This window comes from Cataglyphis hispanica, chromosome 12 (assembly GCF_021464435.1).
Source record: "Cataglyphis hispanica isolate Lineage 1 chromosome 12, ULB_Chis1_1.0, whole genome shotgun sequence".
NCBI lineage: Eukaryota > Metazoa > Arthropoda > Insecta > Hymenoptera > Formicidae > Cataglyphis > Cataglyphis hispanica.
The window spans coordinates 2,166,514-2,186,727 of NC_065965.1; the positions used below are offsets into that span (position 1 = coordinate 2,166,514).

The 20,214-nt window shown below is 32.2% G+C and overlaps 2 protein-coding genes across 4 annotated transcripts in view; both read right to left on the reverse strand.

The window, feature by feature from the left end:
* Positions 1-50: 50 nt before the first annotated feature.
* LOC126853522 (acylamino-acid-releasing enzyme-like) lies at positions 51-4,781 on the reverse strand. Of its 2 annotated transcripts, XM_050599347.1 has the most exons (15): positions 4,638-4,781; positions 4,169-4,202; positions 3,830-4,047; positions 3,586-3,749; positions 3,377-3,525; positions 3,012-3,273; positions 2,761-2,912; positions 2,493-2,661; positions 2,132-2,386; positions 1,915-2,052; positions 1,232-1,452; positions 1,036-1,115; positions 913-960; positions 512-727; positions 51-434 (listed from the first exon to the last, which is right to left on the reverse strand). In XM_050599347.1, the coding sequence occupies exons 2-15, from the start codon at positions 4,181-4,183 to the stop codon at positions 308-310; spliced, it is 2,214 nt and encodes a 737-aa protein (XP_050455304.1). In that variant the 5' UTR covers positions 4,184-4,202; positions 4,638-4,781; the 3' UTR covers positions 51-307. The 2 variants fall into 2 exon arrangements, with proteins under 2 accessions (XP_050455304.1, XP_050455305.1); XM_050599348.1 differs by lacking the exons at positions 913-960; positions 4,638-4,781 and having other exon boundaries at positions 4,169-4,556.
* Positions 4,782-5,209: 428 nt separating this feature from the next.
* Positions 5,210-20,214, reverse strand: part of LOC126853529 (uncharacterized) — a 28,193-nt gene continuing 13,188 nt past the window's right edge. The window contains exons 1-7 of one of the 2 annotated variants that reach the window (XM_050599358.1): positions 15,500-15,745; positions 15,230-15,427; positions 14,299-14,685; positions 13,578-13,879; positions 12,937-13,336; positions 10,643-10,758; positions 5,210-10,338 (exon numbers count right to left, since the gene is read on the reverse strand). In XM_050599358.1, the coding sequence (XP_050455315.1) occupies positions 7,744-10,338; positions 10,643-10,758; positions 12,937-13,336; positions 13,578-13,879; positions 14,299-14,685; positions 15,230-15,311 (3,882 nt within the window). In that variant the 5' untranslated portion in view covers positions 15,312-15,427; positions 15,500-15,745 and the 3' untranslated portion in view covers positions 5,210-7,743. Of the gene's footprint in view, positions 10,339-10,642; positions 10,759-12,936; positions 13,337-13,577; positions 13,880-14,298; positions 14,686-15,229; positions 15,428-15,499; positions 15,746-20,214 lie in introns of those variants that run through there. The other variant, XM_050599359.1, reaches the window with a different exon arrangement.

Below are 20,214 nucleotides of genomic sequence, written 5' to 3' on the forward strand. Positions count from 1 at the left end.
TTCATAGACATTCACAAAATAAGATATATGGAACTTACTGTATTGTAGCATACTTTTTGATAAACAATGTATTTTATTTAGATACGCGCGAAAATATGTGTAACTTTTGTAATATAAAAGTATGAAAATTTTATAACAATTCATAGACATATTCTATAGACATATGTATATATATTTTTGAGATTGAATGTTATTATAAGACTCTTTATAAAATGTATGTAATAATATTTGTAAATATTCAACTTGTGATAATAAAGACTTATATATATATGTACATGTAAAAAATCAAATGTTGCAAGGTGAATATTTATTTCTTGTCTTTGAATTCTGTATGTATAGGTATATGTTCGAGGAACCATAGACAAATATTAATGATATGATCAATCTCAGTAGATCCACTTGATAACGGATGATTGTCTTCGTATGCGAGCAATCTGCAACGTGTTAATTTTTTCAATGACGCGATGTATGAGTTTGAATCCATTGTACTTAGATACGAATTTCAACTTACTTAGTTTTCACTTTGTTAGCTTTGAGCCGTTGATACCACATTATTCCTTGATGAGGTGGTACTCGCAAATCTTTCGTTCCAATGCAAATCAAAGTGGGTGCCTTAACTTTATCGATGTGCAAAATCGGCGAGCATTTCTTCATTTTTACAAACAAGTCAATGTTATCGGGCCAAGGACCATCAAAAAAGTAAAAGAAACCTGCCTCTACAGCGCACCTGCAATAAAAATTAAATTATGTTCGTATTAAAATGCAACAATATGATGAATTTTTTAAATATTAGTGTGTGAATCATTGTCACATATAATTCACAATACATTTACAAAAAAGGAAAACTGTATTTCAGTCAAACTTAGACTAGTCGCGACTGGTGGATACATTTGAGATAACGATTAAGCTTACACATTATGAAGATACGCTATTTTCTCTTCCTTAGTCAGAGTATTGCGACTGAAATACAAATACGGGATAGTGAATAATTTAGACGTGAATAATAACGTTATGAGATATTAAATATCTCTTTACCAATCTGGGATATCCGATATGCCAAACATGATGGAGATATCGATTACCGGATTTCTTGCGACTGCTGCTTTGTACATATCCTGAAATAAAAATAAATTTTTATACGGAATGAATATATTTATTTTGTGTATAATTTACATGATTTACTTAGATTATTAAATTTATTATACAAATTCATTATATTTATTTCATTTACCGGAACTTGTCCGCTCAAATGTGTTGCCAAAAATCCACCGTGAGATCCACCGCAAACACCTATGCGATCAGGATCGAGCCAAGGATATTTTTTTATTGCTTCTTGCGTAGCTGTTATGCAGTCCTTCACATCTGTGTCTCCCACTTTCCCTTGAAGATATTCTACAGTCGCGCTGCCCATTCCCGTGGAACCACGATAATTCACTTGTATTATCGCAAAACCTGAATTTTACATAATTAATCCACTAAACATATATAATCTCTTTGAATGTTACAGATTTAAATGTAGCGCTATTAAATATATAAATATGGCTCTATTCCATAAGGACTTGACTTTTGTCCATGATACACAGATCCTTCTTTAAATTGTACATTAAACAGATAAATAAGATTATATATGAAGAATATATCTTTTCTGTTACAATTGTACACTGTTAAGTGTCATATTTTATCAATTCAATTTTTACTTGACTATTAGATGCGCGAATTGAATTTATTCTCTTATAAAACAAGTAAAAATAAGCAAAAGAATATCAATACATAAGATCTGAATAGCTCAAAGATAAGAGCAATCAAGCAGAAAGAATAAAGTGATCTAGATCGATTCTCGATCCAGTCATCTTTGCTCAATATATTTTTCGCTTATATGCCTATACAGAGAAATATGATTTATAACCATAATACCTGCTGATACCAAGAAAGAGTGATCCAACGAAAATATGTTTGTGAAACTGCTATGAGGGCCCCCATGCGGTATCACTATAAAAGGAACTGATTTATCTTTACCAATTTTTGGACCAAAGTAAATAAAATTAAATTGTTCTGAAAATAACATATATATAAAAATTTAATTTTTGAAATAGATGTAAGAAATATTATATAAACAATGCAATGCACTTACTTATGCTGTCATCGTTGTTATAAATATATTCATTAGGTTCGTATATAATTTCATTAAGCTCGTCTATTTTCATTGGAGTTGTAATTGTAATTCTGGGAATATCACCAATATTTACTGCTTTACTTTTAAAACGACCTACCATAAGACTGGCAGGTTGTGTTACGGAAGTATTTAAAAATGCAATTATGTTCCCTTTTACATCCAGTATACTAAGACTGCTTCCATCATTTTTTATTTCAGTAATATTCTTTGTTTCTGTAAATAAAATTTATAATTTTTGTGAGTAATATAAATAGAAAGGAAATATTAATGTGATAAATTATAGTTCTACATATATTAATATAAAATTTTAGTATCTTACTTATATTAACAATATATGAAACGATATTGTTCCTTTGAGGTGTACTGAAAAATAAGTATAGAGAATCATCACTCCAACAATTATGAGGTAAACGACCATATATCCCATAAAAATGCTTGTTGTTATTAATTGTCTTGCTCACTTGTACTATTTCCACGATTTCGTTAACCTAGATTTAAAATAAAAATTAGTTTTATCTTCAAAACAGTAAACAAATTTTTTCTTTTAATTTCTAATTAATGTAATTCTTAATTTAATATGATATTACATGACTTTTTTCTATTCTCAAATCTCGTAACACAAGCGCATGCGCATTATGATGCGGAAGAGCACCAGCCTTTCTCTGTAACCAAATAAGATAATTTCCATCTGGGCTAATCCTAGGGCTGTGTACAGCGCATCCGTCATCAGACAATTTCCCTGTGCAATAAAAGTTATCACAATATTTTTTTGTTTATATATGCCTACTTTGTTTTATATGCATACTTTCTATAGTAATTATTTATAAATATTTCTTACAATATTTTCCATTTTTCAATAAGAATATCCAGGAATATCTGTTAGTGCATGCAACTAAACCTAAGTATTGTGGTTCATGCTTCCAAGCAACACCGATTACATCCTGATCTTTTGTCCAAATCACTTGACCAGGAGAAAGTTCATCTGGTATTCCAGATAAAACTGTAATATTGTCTGTTGTTGTATCAAGAACTACAACGACAGGCCGATGTTTTCCTACCAGTTGCTCTCCCCAGTGTGGCTTATAAATATACTCATTACCCTAAATTAACAATGAAGATACAAAATAAGATACAAAATGTGTGTGATAGATTATTCATAAAAAAATTGAATATTCTGAGTATTTACAAGAATAAAAAACTCACCACTATTACTTCTTCATCTTCTTTTTTTTCTTTATCTTTTTTGTCTAATGGTTTTTGCTTATAAAATGGTTCTGATTTAGGAAACTTCTTTTCTGCTATATATAATACTTTGGTATTATCAGGAGACCATTCAAACGATCGGAATTCAACTGCAAAAGAAAGCATATAGTTAATATATCAAAAAATACAAATTTGATATTTGTTTATACCATCTGTATAGACATCGCCATGGACATCCAAAGCAGATAGATCATAATTCTTCACATTATGTTGCTTATCCCAAATTTCTATAAATTGCTTTGCAGAATTATCAATTATAGCTTGTCGTAAGACAGCTCTACGTTCTTCATTTTTTGTCAGGGTGGACATGAGCCTATTTAAAACAGATTTATTCAAATATAAGCAATATTATAAATATTTTGTTTATTCGAGATATATGTAAATTTTATGTACTCTGTGGTAACATCAATTGGAAATTCACTGGAAATTGGTGTTAGATCTGAATTTAATTCATATTTCTGTAGAAAACGTTGATCTGTCTTCCTTTCCAAATTTCTCTGTGTCCATAAGCCTTGTATGGATAATCTACCACTCGCAGTACCCAAGATCCGTGCACCAGTTAAGGACGGATGTGCAGCTAACGATTTGTATAAGTTTACCAATTCTTTTATCTGCAAAATACACATTTCTTGTCTATATAATCACTTCATATGTTATTTTATCAAAAATTTTGGTTATAAAGAATATTAGATTATAAAAATATGAATCACATATAAAGAAATGATTGCCCACCTGTGCAGATGCCATCCTGATTTTCTTGTATCGTCTTTCGATGAGTTACAACACAAATGTTGAAAAATACACATTTAATTTAAGTAATATCGTTTAAACATTGATAACTAGAGATAACTAGAGATAATGTACTGACAAAGCCAGCATATATATGGTGCATTTAATGTGCGATGTCGTTATATTGCACTTTCTAATCGTTGTAAGTATATAAAATACAAACCGCGAAAAAATTCCGAGAGATATTACATTGATCATAAACTAATCATATACTTTGGTTGACGTTACAAATGCTTCTAGTTGGACTGACCAATCAGAAAGAAATTTTAGCCGTTTGTCCAAATTGATTTTGACATTGTGCGGGTATACAAATTTGTCTGAATAAAGCTATTGGAAATCTCGATAACGGAATTTTTTTTTAGCATGATATATTTATTATGATATATTTATATAATAACTTTGTCGTATATACCGTCAAACGGAGAGAGATCTCGGCTTTTTTTAGTTTCTTGCAATAATAGCTGATTGATACAGCAGACTCATCAGCTGACTGTCATATTTTGACATTTTCTTCACTATCCTTAATGTTTTAATGATAAAATCCAGACAAAAAAAGAAAAATTAAAAAATTAAAAATCTTTTCCTTTTTAGTTAAAAAGATACGAAGATTTTATATAATTAATGAATGATATATATATATATATATATATATATATATATATATATATATATATATATAAGAATTAGATATGTATATCCATATATCTTAAATGGATGTTATTAAAAAGAAATTAATGATTGTGTACTATTTATAAATTATACTTGTAATCATATGACATATCTCCATAAAATATCTTTATATTCTTTTAAAATAAATTTAAGTTAAAACTATGAAGCAAATAAAAAAAAGTTATAAAAAAATGCAATTGCAGAGAACAACCTTATGATAATGGTATATTTTTCTGCTACATTTTTTCACATTTCATTGCAGTTTCAAAACATTGCAGTCGTATACATACATCTGAATAAATTAGGAGCATGTAGTTGATTTTAAAAATTGAAACATTTTATTCATATTTTTTATAAGCAAAAACACAACAAAATTCATACACTTATACCATACGTGTTAACTTCAACTAAAATATAATTGTAACATGACTCGATGTAAGATGCAACGCTTTAATGCCTTCATGAATTTATCGCATACCATGATTGGATCAGTCTGATAAATAGAAGTTGATTACATTTCGCGAAAAGGAATCAAAGAAATTCTCGTTCAGGGTATCGCATGCACTGATAAAGATCATTATCGCGAACGAGCCTCGTCCACGCGCTTTTCTCTTTCTTTCTCTCATCAATTTTTTTAACAAGTCTTAACTGCATCACGATCTCGCTACTGACTATTATCAAGGAGAGTGCTTTGAAATAGTTACAAAAACGGCCGCCACAGAATAAGGCACACAATTGATGCAACGCGCATTTCAATATAACGATATATATTCGTACTTATCTTTAATGTATTTTGGTGTGAATGAACGTTTGTAGAGCTATACGGATCATCTTGGAAATGATTTATACGTATCATGCTTAAGGAAACTAGAACTTTGCACAGGAACAATGGTGTCTATATGTATGCCGCTGCTATGTGATAATAGATTTCGTTATCGCCTTTTTTTTCGTTATCATCTTTATCAGCATTGTTTTATCGCATTGCTACTTTATCATTTTATTATCTCATTATTATTTTAATATATTATTGGTATTATTATCTTTTTTCATGTTTCTCTAATTGTTTGGATTGATCGATATTTTATTTACATTTTTGTCTGAGGTATATGTTTACGCATATTGTGATATGGGATATATGTATGCAATGAGATTTCATGAACCATGTCTATCAATCGACCTACGTAATATGCAATTTAACTGTATTCTCGACACTCTATTCTTGACACAAATGAACTAAAGCGTGGGCTATGCCAATAAAGTGTTGTAGCTATTATGTGTATAAGTACACATATGCATCTCTTTACGGTGCGTTCATCCGATTCCAATCTGAAACGCATTTATAATAGAAAAAAAAACCTTTGTTTTATCGTCTTCTAATTTTTCTTGGTAAATGTTTAGAGTAGAGATCATCTTATCTTTTTAGAAACTTCAATATTTAAGAAACAAAATGTAAATTTGTGCAAAAAAAATGTCCAGATATAAAGGTATATTAATTTAAAAAATTGTCATTTTTAAAAATTATATGTCTTTAAAATTGGTGATGAGAAGAAAAACTTTATGAATTTTATGATATAAATTTCATATGATAGCAGCGTTTTCAAAAAATATGTATAGTAATCTTTATTCTAGACATTTACCAGTGTAGATCTCCTGTGTAGATTATTATTCTTTAACCTTTGTAAGCTTTTTCTATATACATTTCGTTATACTTTTCAATAACAGGCTAAGGTACATCTACAAGTAGCTCACTGTTTTACCGCTGCCCGTTTTCAACTAGTATCTTTTATGAGAATGTGATATTGCATCCTGTATGGTTATTACATATTTTACGCTATTTTAAAAGCATGTATTATTCAACTATCTACTCTCTGCCGATTTTTTCCGTATACAATATATATATTTCCCTTCTCGACTAGAAAAAAAGTCTTAAAACCTTACAGATGAATATGCACAGGATACTCTGATGATGCCAAGTTGAAAATTGTGAGCAGTCAAAACTTCCCTAAGCAAAAGGCCAACGTGATCATGTGCAACAATAACTCTTAGTCTTTTAACATTCATGTCTTTTATATAGATTGTAAAAAATAATGTTTTAGTCATTTTCAGAGGCAGATTGTTACGAGATATTGTAGTAAGAATAAAAATAACAGCTTGGCGTCTTATGCCTTGACAAATATTTCTTCATACGTATGTTCTTCTCTTTTTTATTTCATTTTAAAATAAACGTCTTTTATATTCGCGAAAAACAACGTATTGCCTCTTGATAAGCTCGGTCCAGATAAAAGCTAACATTGCGAATCTGTGTTTATTACAATCGATGCTTATGACATCTGTGTTAAACAATGACAAATGGCAATGTTCTCAATGACAATAGTAAAATGCTATCGTAGAATGATACTACAACGCATGCTCCCACACACATAAAATTTTAAAGATTTTTCACAAAGAATACGAATAAGATTACAAAGCAAACTCTTAAAACTATTTACAAAAATGGATCTGCAATGCTTTCGAAATAACATTTAGTCCTCCTTGAGCGTGTCACTGGATTTTCGAAAGAATCTCGATTTGAATATCGAAATCTTCGCCCAATAAAATTATTTAGTTTTGAATTATGAGGAGGTATTTGTACACGTACTTGTACGTGCCTGACATACCCGGGAAAAGTGCAACGTCTTGTAGCCTCTTTCGAAAAGGACGGCTTTTTGACGACGCGTGATTAGAATAATATATTATTATAATATATCCTGTATTACAATTCCCTTTCTCTTACATTCTATGTTATAATAATATATTTCCTCATTTGGAGGAAAGTTTGTGACATGGGGTATATCTGAAATTTTTTAATATTATTGTATGTTGCAACATACTGCTCTGCATGGTATCGGACCTTCACCATTTTGACCATACAGAGATCGTTGCTTGAACATTTTCGAATCGAACGCTAAGAATGGTGATTTTCCGGTGTAACAGCTCTCATATACTTCAAATGCCTCATCGATAGGTATCTTTTCGTCTTCCAAAACAACAGCATGATTTCTGTTCGGTACAAAGATCGGAATCTCTTCGCTGCAGAAATGCTCAATCATTTTCTCAGAATTATTTGGCACAGTTTTCAATTTCGATGAGATTACTGACGTACTGAATTCTTCACTAGATTCCTCCTCTACACTGATAGCGCTGTTCTGTTCCAGCTTATAATATTTCTGCACATGTTCCATCATAGCTCTTTCGATTTCGAAGTTATCCTCTTCCGCAGCTTCACCCTCGCACAGGACTCCCGGACTTTGCAACATTCTTCTTGGGGTTATCACAGGTTCTATGGTTTCTGCTTCCCAGCACTCTAATACATCAGGCTCCTCTATGCTTACAGAGGACGCTATCATTATACTGTTGTTTTCGTCATTCTCGCTGCTATTCCTAGTCTCTTCATGTATTTCCACATTTTCATTAATCACATCGACATGAGCAGCTCTCTTCATCGCGCTTGAATTATCTTGATCGTTAAGAGATGGAACAGCTTCATACAAGGATATCGGTAATAATTTGCCATCTTTCGAGACGATAATTTCCCCTTTCTCGAACGTCCGTACGCTCACCATATTCATACCATATTCATTCGATTTCTTTTCTTTTTCATCATTTGAAATGTCTATACGTCGCATCTTGATATCGATATTTTCAACGTGATTTCTATTGACTTTTCTCAATGTCTTTATTCGTCTTGCATTAACTCTTTTCGAGTTTATCCGAGAACTTAAAGCAACCCTCATACCCGCAACGCTATCCTCCTGAGTAAATTCGCAAACGTCACCAACATTGTTCTTCGGCGTGTTTTTCAATCTCACGGCAGTGATGAAATCCTCCAGTCGATTACAGGAAATCAATGAGGAAACCAATTGGTTTTGCGCCTTCTCATCAACATTCCTGTTCCGCTTATCAATTCTTTTCGATTTTCCCTTTCTTTTTGTACTTTTCGCGTCTCTTTTTCTCCTGCCGATTGATATTAACGTCGAATCATCCTCCACCTCATTGTTCTTGATGTTATTGTTGGTTTTTGCGAATTCGCCGCAGCTAGCCATGCGTGACAACGTAACGTTGTCGACGCCGCTATTAGCAGATAGTGCAGGCATGGGGTTGCCTTGCAAGTTTTTTGGCGGCTTAGCATCCATTTCTTCATCATCGTCCTCATCCGTCTCACTTTCCGAGGTCGATGCCGATGTCACGAAAAGATCGGGCGAGTTCGCCCGACGCAGCCATTCCTTCACGGCGGCTGTGATAGGATATTCCGATAGTCGAGTCTGACTCTCGAATCCGGAATCCTCGTTCAACACTTCTATTGTGTCCTGACTCATTTTAGTCTTATTATTTTTATTATCGCGTATCTCTAACGCGATCTTATCATTTGTCGCTTTCTGATCGGTCTCATCCAGTTTGTTATTCGCGATCGCGCATGAATCGTCTAACAATTCGACGGCTTCGAATTGCTGTATGAGCTTTCCATTCTCCACGTCTAAATCCGGCCCCGGAGTAGGTTCTCTCACGAATTTCGAACCTTTCTTGCTGTACTTTTTGGGCAATACGAATGACGTTGTTCGCACAATTGACGAATTGTTATTATGTTGTAATTGTTGAACCTGTTCCTCCTCTTGCTTCTCATTGATTTCCATTGTAGTTGAATTGGAGGCATTATCCTGAGAACTTACCAATTTTGACTTTTTCTCTGTTAAATCAGTAAAATGTTCGGAGTATCTCTCGCCATTGGTTAAACTTTCTCCAGGATATCCGATATGGTTATTCAACATATCCGTTACATTAACGTCATTACTATTACTTTCAAATAGCTCATGCTTCGCATTGGCACTGGTCGAATCATTATTCTCGATAGTTTTGATTAGTACTTCGTGATCAGTCAAAGCATTGCTACTCTTCTCCGCGATATCCTTTGTCATATCTTCGACTAGATGATTCTCTTGATTATTCGTTTCTGCGTTTTTATTCTTTGGCTTGTGCTCAACCATTGCCGACTGATCATTTTCTACTGGCGTTTCCGTAAAAATGTACTGTGTGTCGCAGATTGCGTTTTCCTTGTTCGTTGGACTTTGAACAATGGAATCACACGTCTTTTCAGTCTGGCGGCTGGAAGGTTCAGTTTCAATGTAGGATGATACATCCGATACATCATTAGCAGATGATGTAACTTCTTCGGCCACAGTGGTGACGACGGATGTCAAAACAGGACTAGAGAGGATTCGAGTTTGCATAGTCGGCCGTAACTGAAACTCCTGACACTCAGGATTAAGTGGCCAATTCTGCGCAACTTGCGTTGTTGCATTTATATTCGCAGTCGATGTTGGACATTCTGACCAAGGTAATCGGGAAGACGATACATCATTATCACATTCGGAACTATACTCCCCTTCCTCTTCATCTTCGGTGTTACCCTAAAGTTAGAAATTAAAAAAATATATTAATGACTTAACACATCAGCAATAGATTTTAATCAAATATCTCAAAACAATTTCTTTTTATTGTATTATATCAAAATAAAAAATTATTATGAGATTTTTATTTATATTCATACTATCACTAATATTCATATTCATAGTATATTAGCAATATATTATATATCAATATAGTGTATGTTTGTATTGTTTTATTACGTATTAATTTATTATTCTCTTCTTCTATAATTAATAAAATACATTTAAACTTGATTCTTATATACGATAAGTTTTGTCGGCTTACCAAAGTAGGTCTTTTCTGCTTTCTTTTCTTTCTCTTTTTTTTCCGTTTGGCGTACGCCATTGTCATAGCCGTTACGTCCATGGTTCTCACTAATGGCCCGCCCTGGATAGTAACACCTTTGGACAAAAGAGATTATCGCGCGTTATCGGTCTATCGAGAAACAAAAATCGATCAACAAATAATATTTCAGTGCGACATTTGATTCAATTCGATGAGCGATCCAATCGTGATCCCAGAAACTGGGCAATAAGTGGCTAAAACATGCCAGAGTTGTCGCGAAAAGTAAACTTGGCTTTTCGCTGCTTCTGTGCCTTTCTTGATTCTCATATATCAGTACGTGAACGACACGTAACTGTTATTTTTAACAAGTTCTATTTGAGATGTAGCAACACGCTGCCGTTGCCAAACTCTCGCATTTCTCACGTAGCCGAGACATATTTCTGACGTTAAATTATGCCGATGTTGTTGAGATACCGGATATATTCTCTCGCGTGATAGTCACGAGTCAATGAAGATTCTCGGATGAGATATGCTTTGTTACTTGGTGCAATGTGGAAATAATGAGACGTATGGCGTGTTGGAACGGTGTAAAATACCTCAATTGACATTTATGCGAGTGATAATTTGTCATAGCGACAAATAAACATTGAGTGTGTAGAGTTGGGACTTTAGGAACGATCGTGAACGAATATGAATCATTAATTGTCGATAATTGTCGATGCGAAAAGCATCAAGCAATCTCATAATACTATTTCACGAGATTGCAGAGATTTCCACGATCGTATCTAAAGCGTGGTACCTTTTTTGCGAATTATTACCTTTTACCTTGAATGTGGTAGAGGCACGGTGGTAATAAAACAGCAATGATGCCGATGGACGGGACAGAAGCCATGAATCGGGGGATATCCCTTTTCCTTAGCCGCGCTTCCGATCGACACTGTTCTCGTTTAACATTAGAAATAGGTAGAATCAAGCCTAGTATAGCGCAGTACAGGGAAGGAGCGTTTATATATTATTGAATCAACATAAATATAAATAGTTCAATAACTTTGAGATATTATTACAATTTTTTTGTTTTTGTCTCATTTTAAGCTGCTAATTTATTACATGATTGATGGTATACAAAAATATCCCGCATCATTATTCCTATTTCAATCTATGAATTTTTAAATAAATTTTAATTCATTTTTCTTTAGAAAAATATAGAAATATTAATAAAAAAAGTTTTTGAATTAAACAAATAAAAATATAGACTTATTTAGAAATTAAATTGTGGAGTTGTTGGTAAAATATAAAAGTTTATTCTTTAAATAACTTCAAGTAAGTTTTACTTTTTAACATAAAATCTTAATTCAAAATTCAATTACTAAGATACCTTATAGGAACTTAAAAAATAGTGTGCAAAAAAATGACCTCTTTTCTTCATAAAATTTTCGATGAGATAAAATAAATTTAAAATTGATCAAAGAATTGACATGTCAAAAGAAGTAATATGGGAAACTTTGTATAATTGTACTCTTTTATATATTAATCTCACAATTAAATTTTTTAAAAATGTAAATTTAAAAAATTTTTATATTGAAAAAGATTATAAGCTTGTCCTCTTTTTTTAAATAAATATTATGACAAACATTAGTATTCATGATTATACATATACGCATACATAAGGTATCTTCAAAAATTATATTATATATCTATTAATTTTAACTCAAACTTTTATATATCTATTAATTTTAACTCAAACTTTTATATATCTATTAATTTCAACTCAAAAAATGTATTAAAAATACTAATTTATGAAAAGTAAATTATATAATGTATCAAGTTTTTGATTCTATTTTTTTTCCAATAATCTTATTTTCATTATTCAATAGATAGTATAATCTGTGACTTGTCATAATTATGCATTATATATGTACAATATATACAATATATATATGCATAATATATAATATATTTGCAGTCATTATGCAGACATTACACAACTTTATATAAATCTGTGCTCATTTTTTATATGAATACTATCATGATAAATTGCGTTCTTGATGGTATTCACACTCCCTCCCCGAAATGCACCTTTTTCTCTTAAACGCAAACGTGGGCAATCAATTAGTTTATACATTTGTCCGTTGTTCCGTCCATCCGACTGTGAACAGAACGAAGGCTACGAGCGCGAATGTAAGTTTGCTCATGCAAATGACAGAGAGCAAATTCAGATTTTGTCAATCTATATTATAGCATCCGCACATTACTCCTCGGGGAATGGTTCTTAAACTATCTATCTTGTAACTAACCATTAACGTTGACCAACGGCGGCCCGAACATGTAGTGACCAGGATACATATACGGCTGTGGTACAGCTGGCATTACGTGTGACACGTGCATCGGCTCTTGCATCAATAATGGATCTAGATAAGGATCGATCGTCGTTACACCGTTCTCCAAATGTGGCTGTTCCTCAAGATGCAACTGCTCTAGAGGTTGTTCCTCTGCGAGTGGCTCTTTTACAGTGTATTGCTCTATGGTCGACCTGTCTATCTCTTCAGCTTGTTCCTCAGTTTCTTCGGCTATGCTGCCGCTGCAGCTGGCGCTACCAGTGCCATTCTCATTCCACATATTGTTGGAAGTTTCCGCTGTTACTGCCATGCCGTTATGCTCTTCCACTATCGTGGCCGGTTCTGTACTTTGATTAGTCTACAAATATAATAAGTAGCCGACATTCAAAAATCCGTTCATTGTCATTCTAATCAATTGATAATTGAATGAGCTTAAAAGATATACATAATTTCCTATTTCTTCAAAATAAAATATTTACGCAAATTTACATTAAAATTTTAATCGAATAATCAATAGGAGTATACCTAATATACCTAGTATACCTAAATATATTTAAGTACAGATACTTAATAGACAAACATAAGATTCAACAACTCACCTGATAGTCCATTAAGCAATATGGCTGATTGGCAAGTTTAGGCACAAAGGCAGGATTAATCCATTCGATTGGCCTTAGAGGAACCGGGCCACATGGTACAGTCGCTAGAACACTTGGTCCAACTTGAGCAGGTACTGGTGCAGGCCCTACCAACATCACAGGGTATTCATAATAATAACCGCTCGCGTGATCGTAAAATGTTCCATATCCTAGTTGCGCTCCTGGCTCTACCATGGGCGGATATTCTCCCGTTCCATTGTCTCTATCTAATAACTGCTGGTCTTCTGTGGTTTCGCTGCCGTCTATAAGAATGTTGTTGCTTAATCGCGTACTCATACATTTATCAATAAATGTAGATATAAATTGACAAAATGATAAATTAATGTAGCGATTTTATCCAAACTAATATTGATATAAACAAAAGATGCATTTTTTTCTAAGAAAATATAAAAATGTTAATGTAATAAATTTTAGTAGTGAATTGTGTTAATATTGAAGTGTGTATTGAAATAATTTTTAATAATCAGCAATCAAGCAATTTTATTTTACAGTTTTACAGAAAGCAGATAGAATAGATAGATAGCGTGATACAATGTATAATTTGAGTAAAATTGAAATATTTTTATTTTGTTATTTTTTATTTTGTATAGTTGACATAAAAAACAAGTTAACCAACATTTTTTTTACTTATTATTAATGTAATAATATTTACAATCTCTACCTGCGGTGGAATGTGACGCCGATTGACTCTCCGTAGTCGATGGCGTAGCGCTAGTGCTCGCATTTCCAGTCCAGGGTTTCTTGCGCGAGAGGTAGCCCTTCTTGAAGAGAACATCCTGCCGTGGCGTTGTGATTCTCGTGTATTCCTCCTCGTTGAAGATGATCTTGGGTTGTAACGGCGAGCCCGCATTTTCATCTCTGTGCGATCTCGAGCCGCTGCTGGCATAGCCGCTCGTACTGCCACCGCTGGTGCTGGTACCGGCCCGGCGTGGTTTGTAACCGCTCGGCTGTCCATTCCGATCAAAGGTGTGCGCGTTCGTATCCTTCTCCTGATTTTTCACATAGTCTTTTCGTAAGCCATCTTCCTCATCCTCCTCACCGGGTGGAGCTGTCAAATGAAAAATGACGATAATGGTAAATGATGCGTGCAAATTGCAGTGTATTAGTTTTTACATTTTAAATTTAATAAACAAAACAAAAATTAATGCGCGGTGTAAAAATTTATTTAGAGGATTCCTAATTCTAATCCTATTTTAAGTTCAGTAGTATTTATGTTATTGCATTCATTTATGATTTATTTTTAAAATTCTTTTTATGGTAAAATATTCACATGTATAAAACAAATATTTTGATATGTAAAGCGACAATAGAATCAGATAATAAATGAAACAAATTTACAATCTCAAAATTATAAACGTTTTGCATTTCACATAGCTTTAATTATGCCACGGAAAATGAATCTAAATTAAATTCATGATGTAATTTCAAATAAATTATTTAATTTATTTATAAACCATGATAAAAAAATTATACATTTATTTGTTTCACTTTTCTTCTATTTTTCTGTTTGTAATTTAATGCTTATTATATAACTCGATATAAGATACGATGCGTTTTCCATGCCTAGTTATGCTAAAATATTGTTTCCGTACCATCTTGGTACCTTGCTAAGAGCAATACATGATTCGAAGAGCCGATCACGTGGGTGACCCTCTTCTGTCGTCGCCACTGCATCGCACCCTTCCTCCACCTGGCGTTATCCTCTTATCAGGATCGTCCTAACTGATAGGCAAATATTGCTCTTGAGGACGTCCCTCGGATCGAGCAGTTCAATTTTAGATATTCGACATCTATCGCGAGGAGGAACGAACTGATAACCGTGACGGATAAAGGATGAAAAATTGGCGTAACGAATAACATACGAATACAGGATTAATCCACGGTACGCGACACTCCGAGAGCGACTGCGATCGGCGAGAAGGGGGTGGTGATGCACACGCCAGAAGAGATGAAGAGAGCACGAGAAGAGGGGTGTAGTTGCGTGTATAGTAGCCGAATAGACGCGTTGCCCATTGGCTGTCTCCACCAGTACCAGAATAGCATTGAAATTAGAATAGAAAACGACCGAGGAGAACTGTCGACGATCGGTATCTTCGAGCACCGATGTCTTCATATGAACCATTTATAAAGAGAATGTTTCATTTCTTCATCTTGAATCAATCCTGTTTCATCAATGTTTTTTATAATGATATTGATTTTATTACTTTAAATTAATTTTTATAGAAATTAATTTCTATAAAAAAAATCCATAAAAAAGGTAATAAAAGATTTGGAAATTCATTATCGATAAACATAAAATATTAAAATTATTTCTTTTCGGATTTAATATTTACTAAATGTTTAAAATTCGAAAAATATCAATAATCATTAAATTTGCCAGCCAATTTTCTAGGACAGCTAGATTTTTTTATTCAAGCAAAAAGAGCACAAACGTCCATCAAATGCAATTATAGTACGATCACTAAATGGTGTGCTAATCTTTCTCAGTTAGTAATATGCATGGTGATTTTGAAAGAAAATTAACGTTACTGGAGTGCAGACACAGTTGATAAATGATAATCGAAAAAATATTCGCGATTTATATCATTTAATTCAATATATAATTATCTTTAATTATCTTATTTTAACTTCATTTTTATTATTATTATTAATTATTATTGTAAATTTTAAAAATTTTATCTTTATTTCTTATTTTATTTCTTTTTCATTAATTTTTTTCCATTAATTTTGTTATCTTTTTATGTTTATTTTATGGAGAATGTACGAGAACAACAATCATAATATTATCAATTGTGGAGACATTTTAATATAAAATTAGCTAAGTATTTTTTATAGTTTAAAAATTGCTTAAAAAACTTTCATGTCATAAATAAAATTTACTTCGCGATATAGAATTTAAAAAATCATAATTTTTATAATATATATTTTTTTCTACGAAATATTACGAAAAAATTAATATCTCTCTTGTATGACTATTTTATTTATAGAAATAAATTATAGAAATACAAGATATATATTTTTATATGTTACATATATACTTAGAAATCTAATTATTTAGTGTTAATGTGTATAAGAAAGAATGTGCATGACGCAGAATAATAAGAAATAAGATAAAGAAAAGACAATTCACATATGAATTATTCGTTTGCGGTGCAAATTATTTTCAGAGAACACTAGATCTCAAATGTCGTTCCAACATGTATAAATAACGAGATATATCGCATTCTTGTTCCAGATTTTACCCTTGCATTTCGAGTAAATCTTGCTTTAAAATGTGTTGATATCGCACGGGCGTACTTAGGTGATGCATTGATCGCACAAGCACACACCGGTGCTGCCAACATGTACACCGAGTGTATCCGGATATCCGAGTACCCGTCGTTCGTTAACCCGTTTGAAAAAATATTCGCACTGCGATACCCGATATTAACGATGCTAAAAAGTGCGTGCATATTAGCATCCTACTAACACATGCGATCATAACATTTGTGTATTCGCGACGTACAAGATCGGGACATTGTGAAAATTTGTCATCTTTAGTTTTGAAAATAATTTTTCCTTGAAATCTATTTTGTCACACGAGTAATGTATGTAATTCGCATATCATATTGTTCATACTTATAATATTCGTTAAAAATTTTGCATCTTTTCGAATTACTTCATACCTGCACGCATTAAGTATAAAAAAAAACTTTGCAACAAACGGAAATAATTATTTTCCAATGGTCTCATTGGAATCTAACTAATAAATCTTTAATATTTATATATAAAATAAAAAAATTACTATATTAAAGTTATCAAAAGTTATCTTTCTACAATTAAATGTAGAAATATAGAATATATATATGAGAAATTATATAAACATAGCAAGTAAAGAAAAAAGTAAAAATATATATAAATATTCAATTAGTATATCTACTGTAAGTATTTTCTATAATAGATTACTAGTAATTCTGATAAACCAAAAAAAGAAAATAGCACATGTTAAAAAAAAAAAAAAGAATATTTTTCAACTGATGTAATTTTTGAGCAATCATGTGTAAGTATACAACGGTGGAATTTATGCAATCGCAATTTGTTCCATTATTATGTATCTGTTTCTTATGATATGCAAGGTATGTGATGACTTACGAGTGTTACAAGATTATGCAACAAATGATTATGCCCTAGATTTAAGTTTCTTATTCCATTTTCATTGTTGATTTCAGACCAGCAATCGATAGTAATTTCTTATTAACAGTAAATAAAGATTAGTGATATTTAATTAATTACTGACCTTAGTGTGATTCGGTCATCAAAGATTATCTAATTTCTACGTTATTTTTTTTTTATTAAATGTTAAAAAGATTGTTTCGAAATTAGTTAAGATCTGTAATGGAAAGTTATCTTTATATCGTAGAACTGTGGTTACGAATTTTGATTAGTTCAATGTTCAAAGTATAGAACGTATAAATTTAATATGACAGAATATTAAAATTATTGAATTAAAATCTATTTAAATTAGGATATTTGAAACAGCTCAAAGTATGTTAAGATATTTGTATGATAATACATTTCATAATGCAATCACACACAATCATCACCCTCTTATATATTAATGAAAAAATTATCCAAAATGTTTAAATTTTAAAATATTTTCAGTAATAATGAAATACTTTATTTAAATAACATTTTTAAGGTGCTTTTTATATCTCATATATTTACTCAGAGAGAAATTAAAGTAAAAAGTATTTATACAACACGATTGAAAGATATTACGTAATTTTATGAATCACATGGTAGTGAACGCTAAATTAACTGACTTCTTCGAGAAAATTTTTAAAATCGATAGGGGATTGCGTTTTCCAAAAACGAGCTTCCACTTTAAAATCATTGAAATTTCCGGCAATTTTTCAACTATCAAAGAAGAAAAAATAAATCGGTGTTAGTCGCCACACCCGCGTATTTTCGATTAATTCGTGGAGGCACGGTAAACCGGAAATGGAGTCCTCGCGAATCCACGGCAATCCTGCCTGGCTCTGGAAAATCGTTCGCGATATTGTAATTTAATCTCTGCCGGTCGCACGAATATAATGCATATATCGCGCACTACTCCCATCTCAGGACGAGGAACCGCGACTCCTCTAGAGACGCTTCGGCGGCACTGCGCGGTCGTCGGTGTGCATCATACCACGCGCGTCGCTTCGATTTTCCACGACCGTCTGCGACTGTGCAACATGAACGATTTTGCACCATTATCCGCTTTCCACCACCCACAGAATATTCTCGCTCGGAAGGAAGCGAGTTCGTCTTTCCTATTTCTTCATAAATTTCTCAAACAAATATTTAGACCTCGCGTTTATATCTCCCCTTTTTTGAATCAAAATAAATTGACAAATAATCGAAAACATTCCAATACCTATATCGCTACAAGAATAAACTATATTAATGTAACTAATTTTTCGATTTTGAAATTTAAAATGTTTCTCAATTTTTTTTCTTGAAATGTATAGCATTTATAGCCCGTTGTAAATTAAAAAAAGAGAAAAAAATATATAAAGATCCGCTATACAAAGCTATGAAAGTATATTAAAGTATATTAAAAAAAAATTAATTGTTCTTCTGAGTTTGTGATTATGCATTTATTATTTTGATATTTCTCCATTAAATACTTTGAAGATATATCATTCTCAATCGAAAATTTATTTCGCGAATCATTTACACTTTATCGTTATATAATTATAATATTCTGTGTTAATGGATTTATAAGAATTTAATATATTTTTAAAATGTATTTGCAGTATCTTTGAGCAGTTAATTCTAATATATTTATGCTTATGATTCGCTATAAATGTTTTTCTGAAGCTAACATAATGTTAAGTCAACACTTCCACCTTTAATATGAATTTCCTTAATTTATAGGAGCAATATATTCGTCATAAATTAGTATTTTATCTCTAGTATTTGATTTCTAGTATAGTAATGAAAATGTCAGGTTAACAGAGGTAATAAATTTAGTACGAGAGACTAAAATTCAAATTACAAGAGGCACATGTCTGTCATTTCGACAGCAGTTGTAAACCGTACGGTCGAGGCTTCGTGAATGATGAAACGACGAACGCACTTTGCTCGTCCTCGTGGCAGGTTAAGATGCTAGACGAATGACGATCACGAATAGTCGAAATATAATAATTTGGAACGTTGGACTGTTATATGTAGAATGGCTTAGGCACATTGTCAAAAACATGGGCCCGATGCTCTACGCTATTTGTTTTTTACAAATCTAATAATCTAATAATTTCCTATATCTTTTGCATACATCTCGATATCGCGTGCTGAAAAGAAGTGTATGTACAACTGTACACTTTTAAATGCAGAGCGCAGAAATAATATATGACCTGGTTATTTAACTAGTTATCACACCTCGAAGTACAAGACGTTACGAACAAAGTTTTTCAAACTGATATAGAACTTTGTCTCGAACTTTACGACTTACTATCTCGATCTTTAAACCTTATTAAAAGCATATGCAATCTCAAAAACATTTAATTTCATTATGCGCGGTATGTCCTAAATAAATAATAAGTGCTGCTATTAA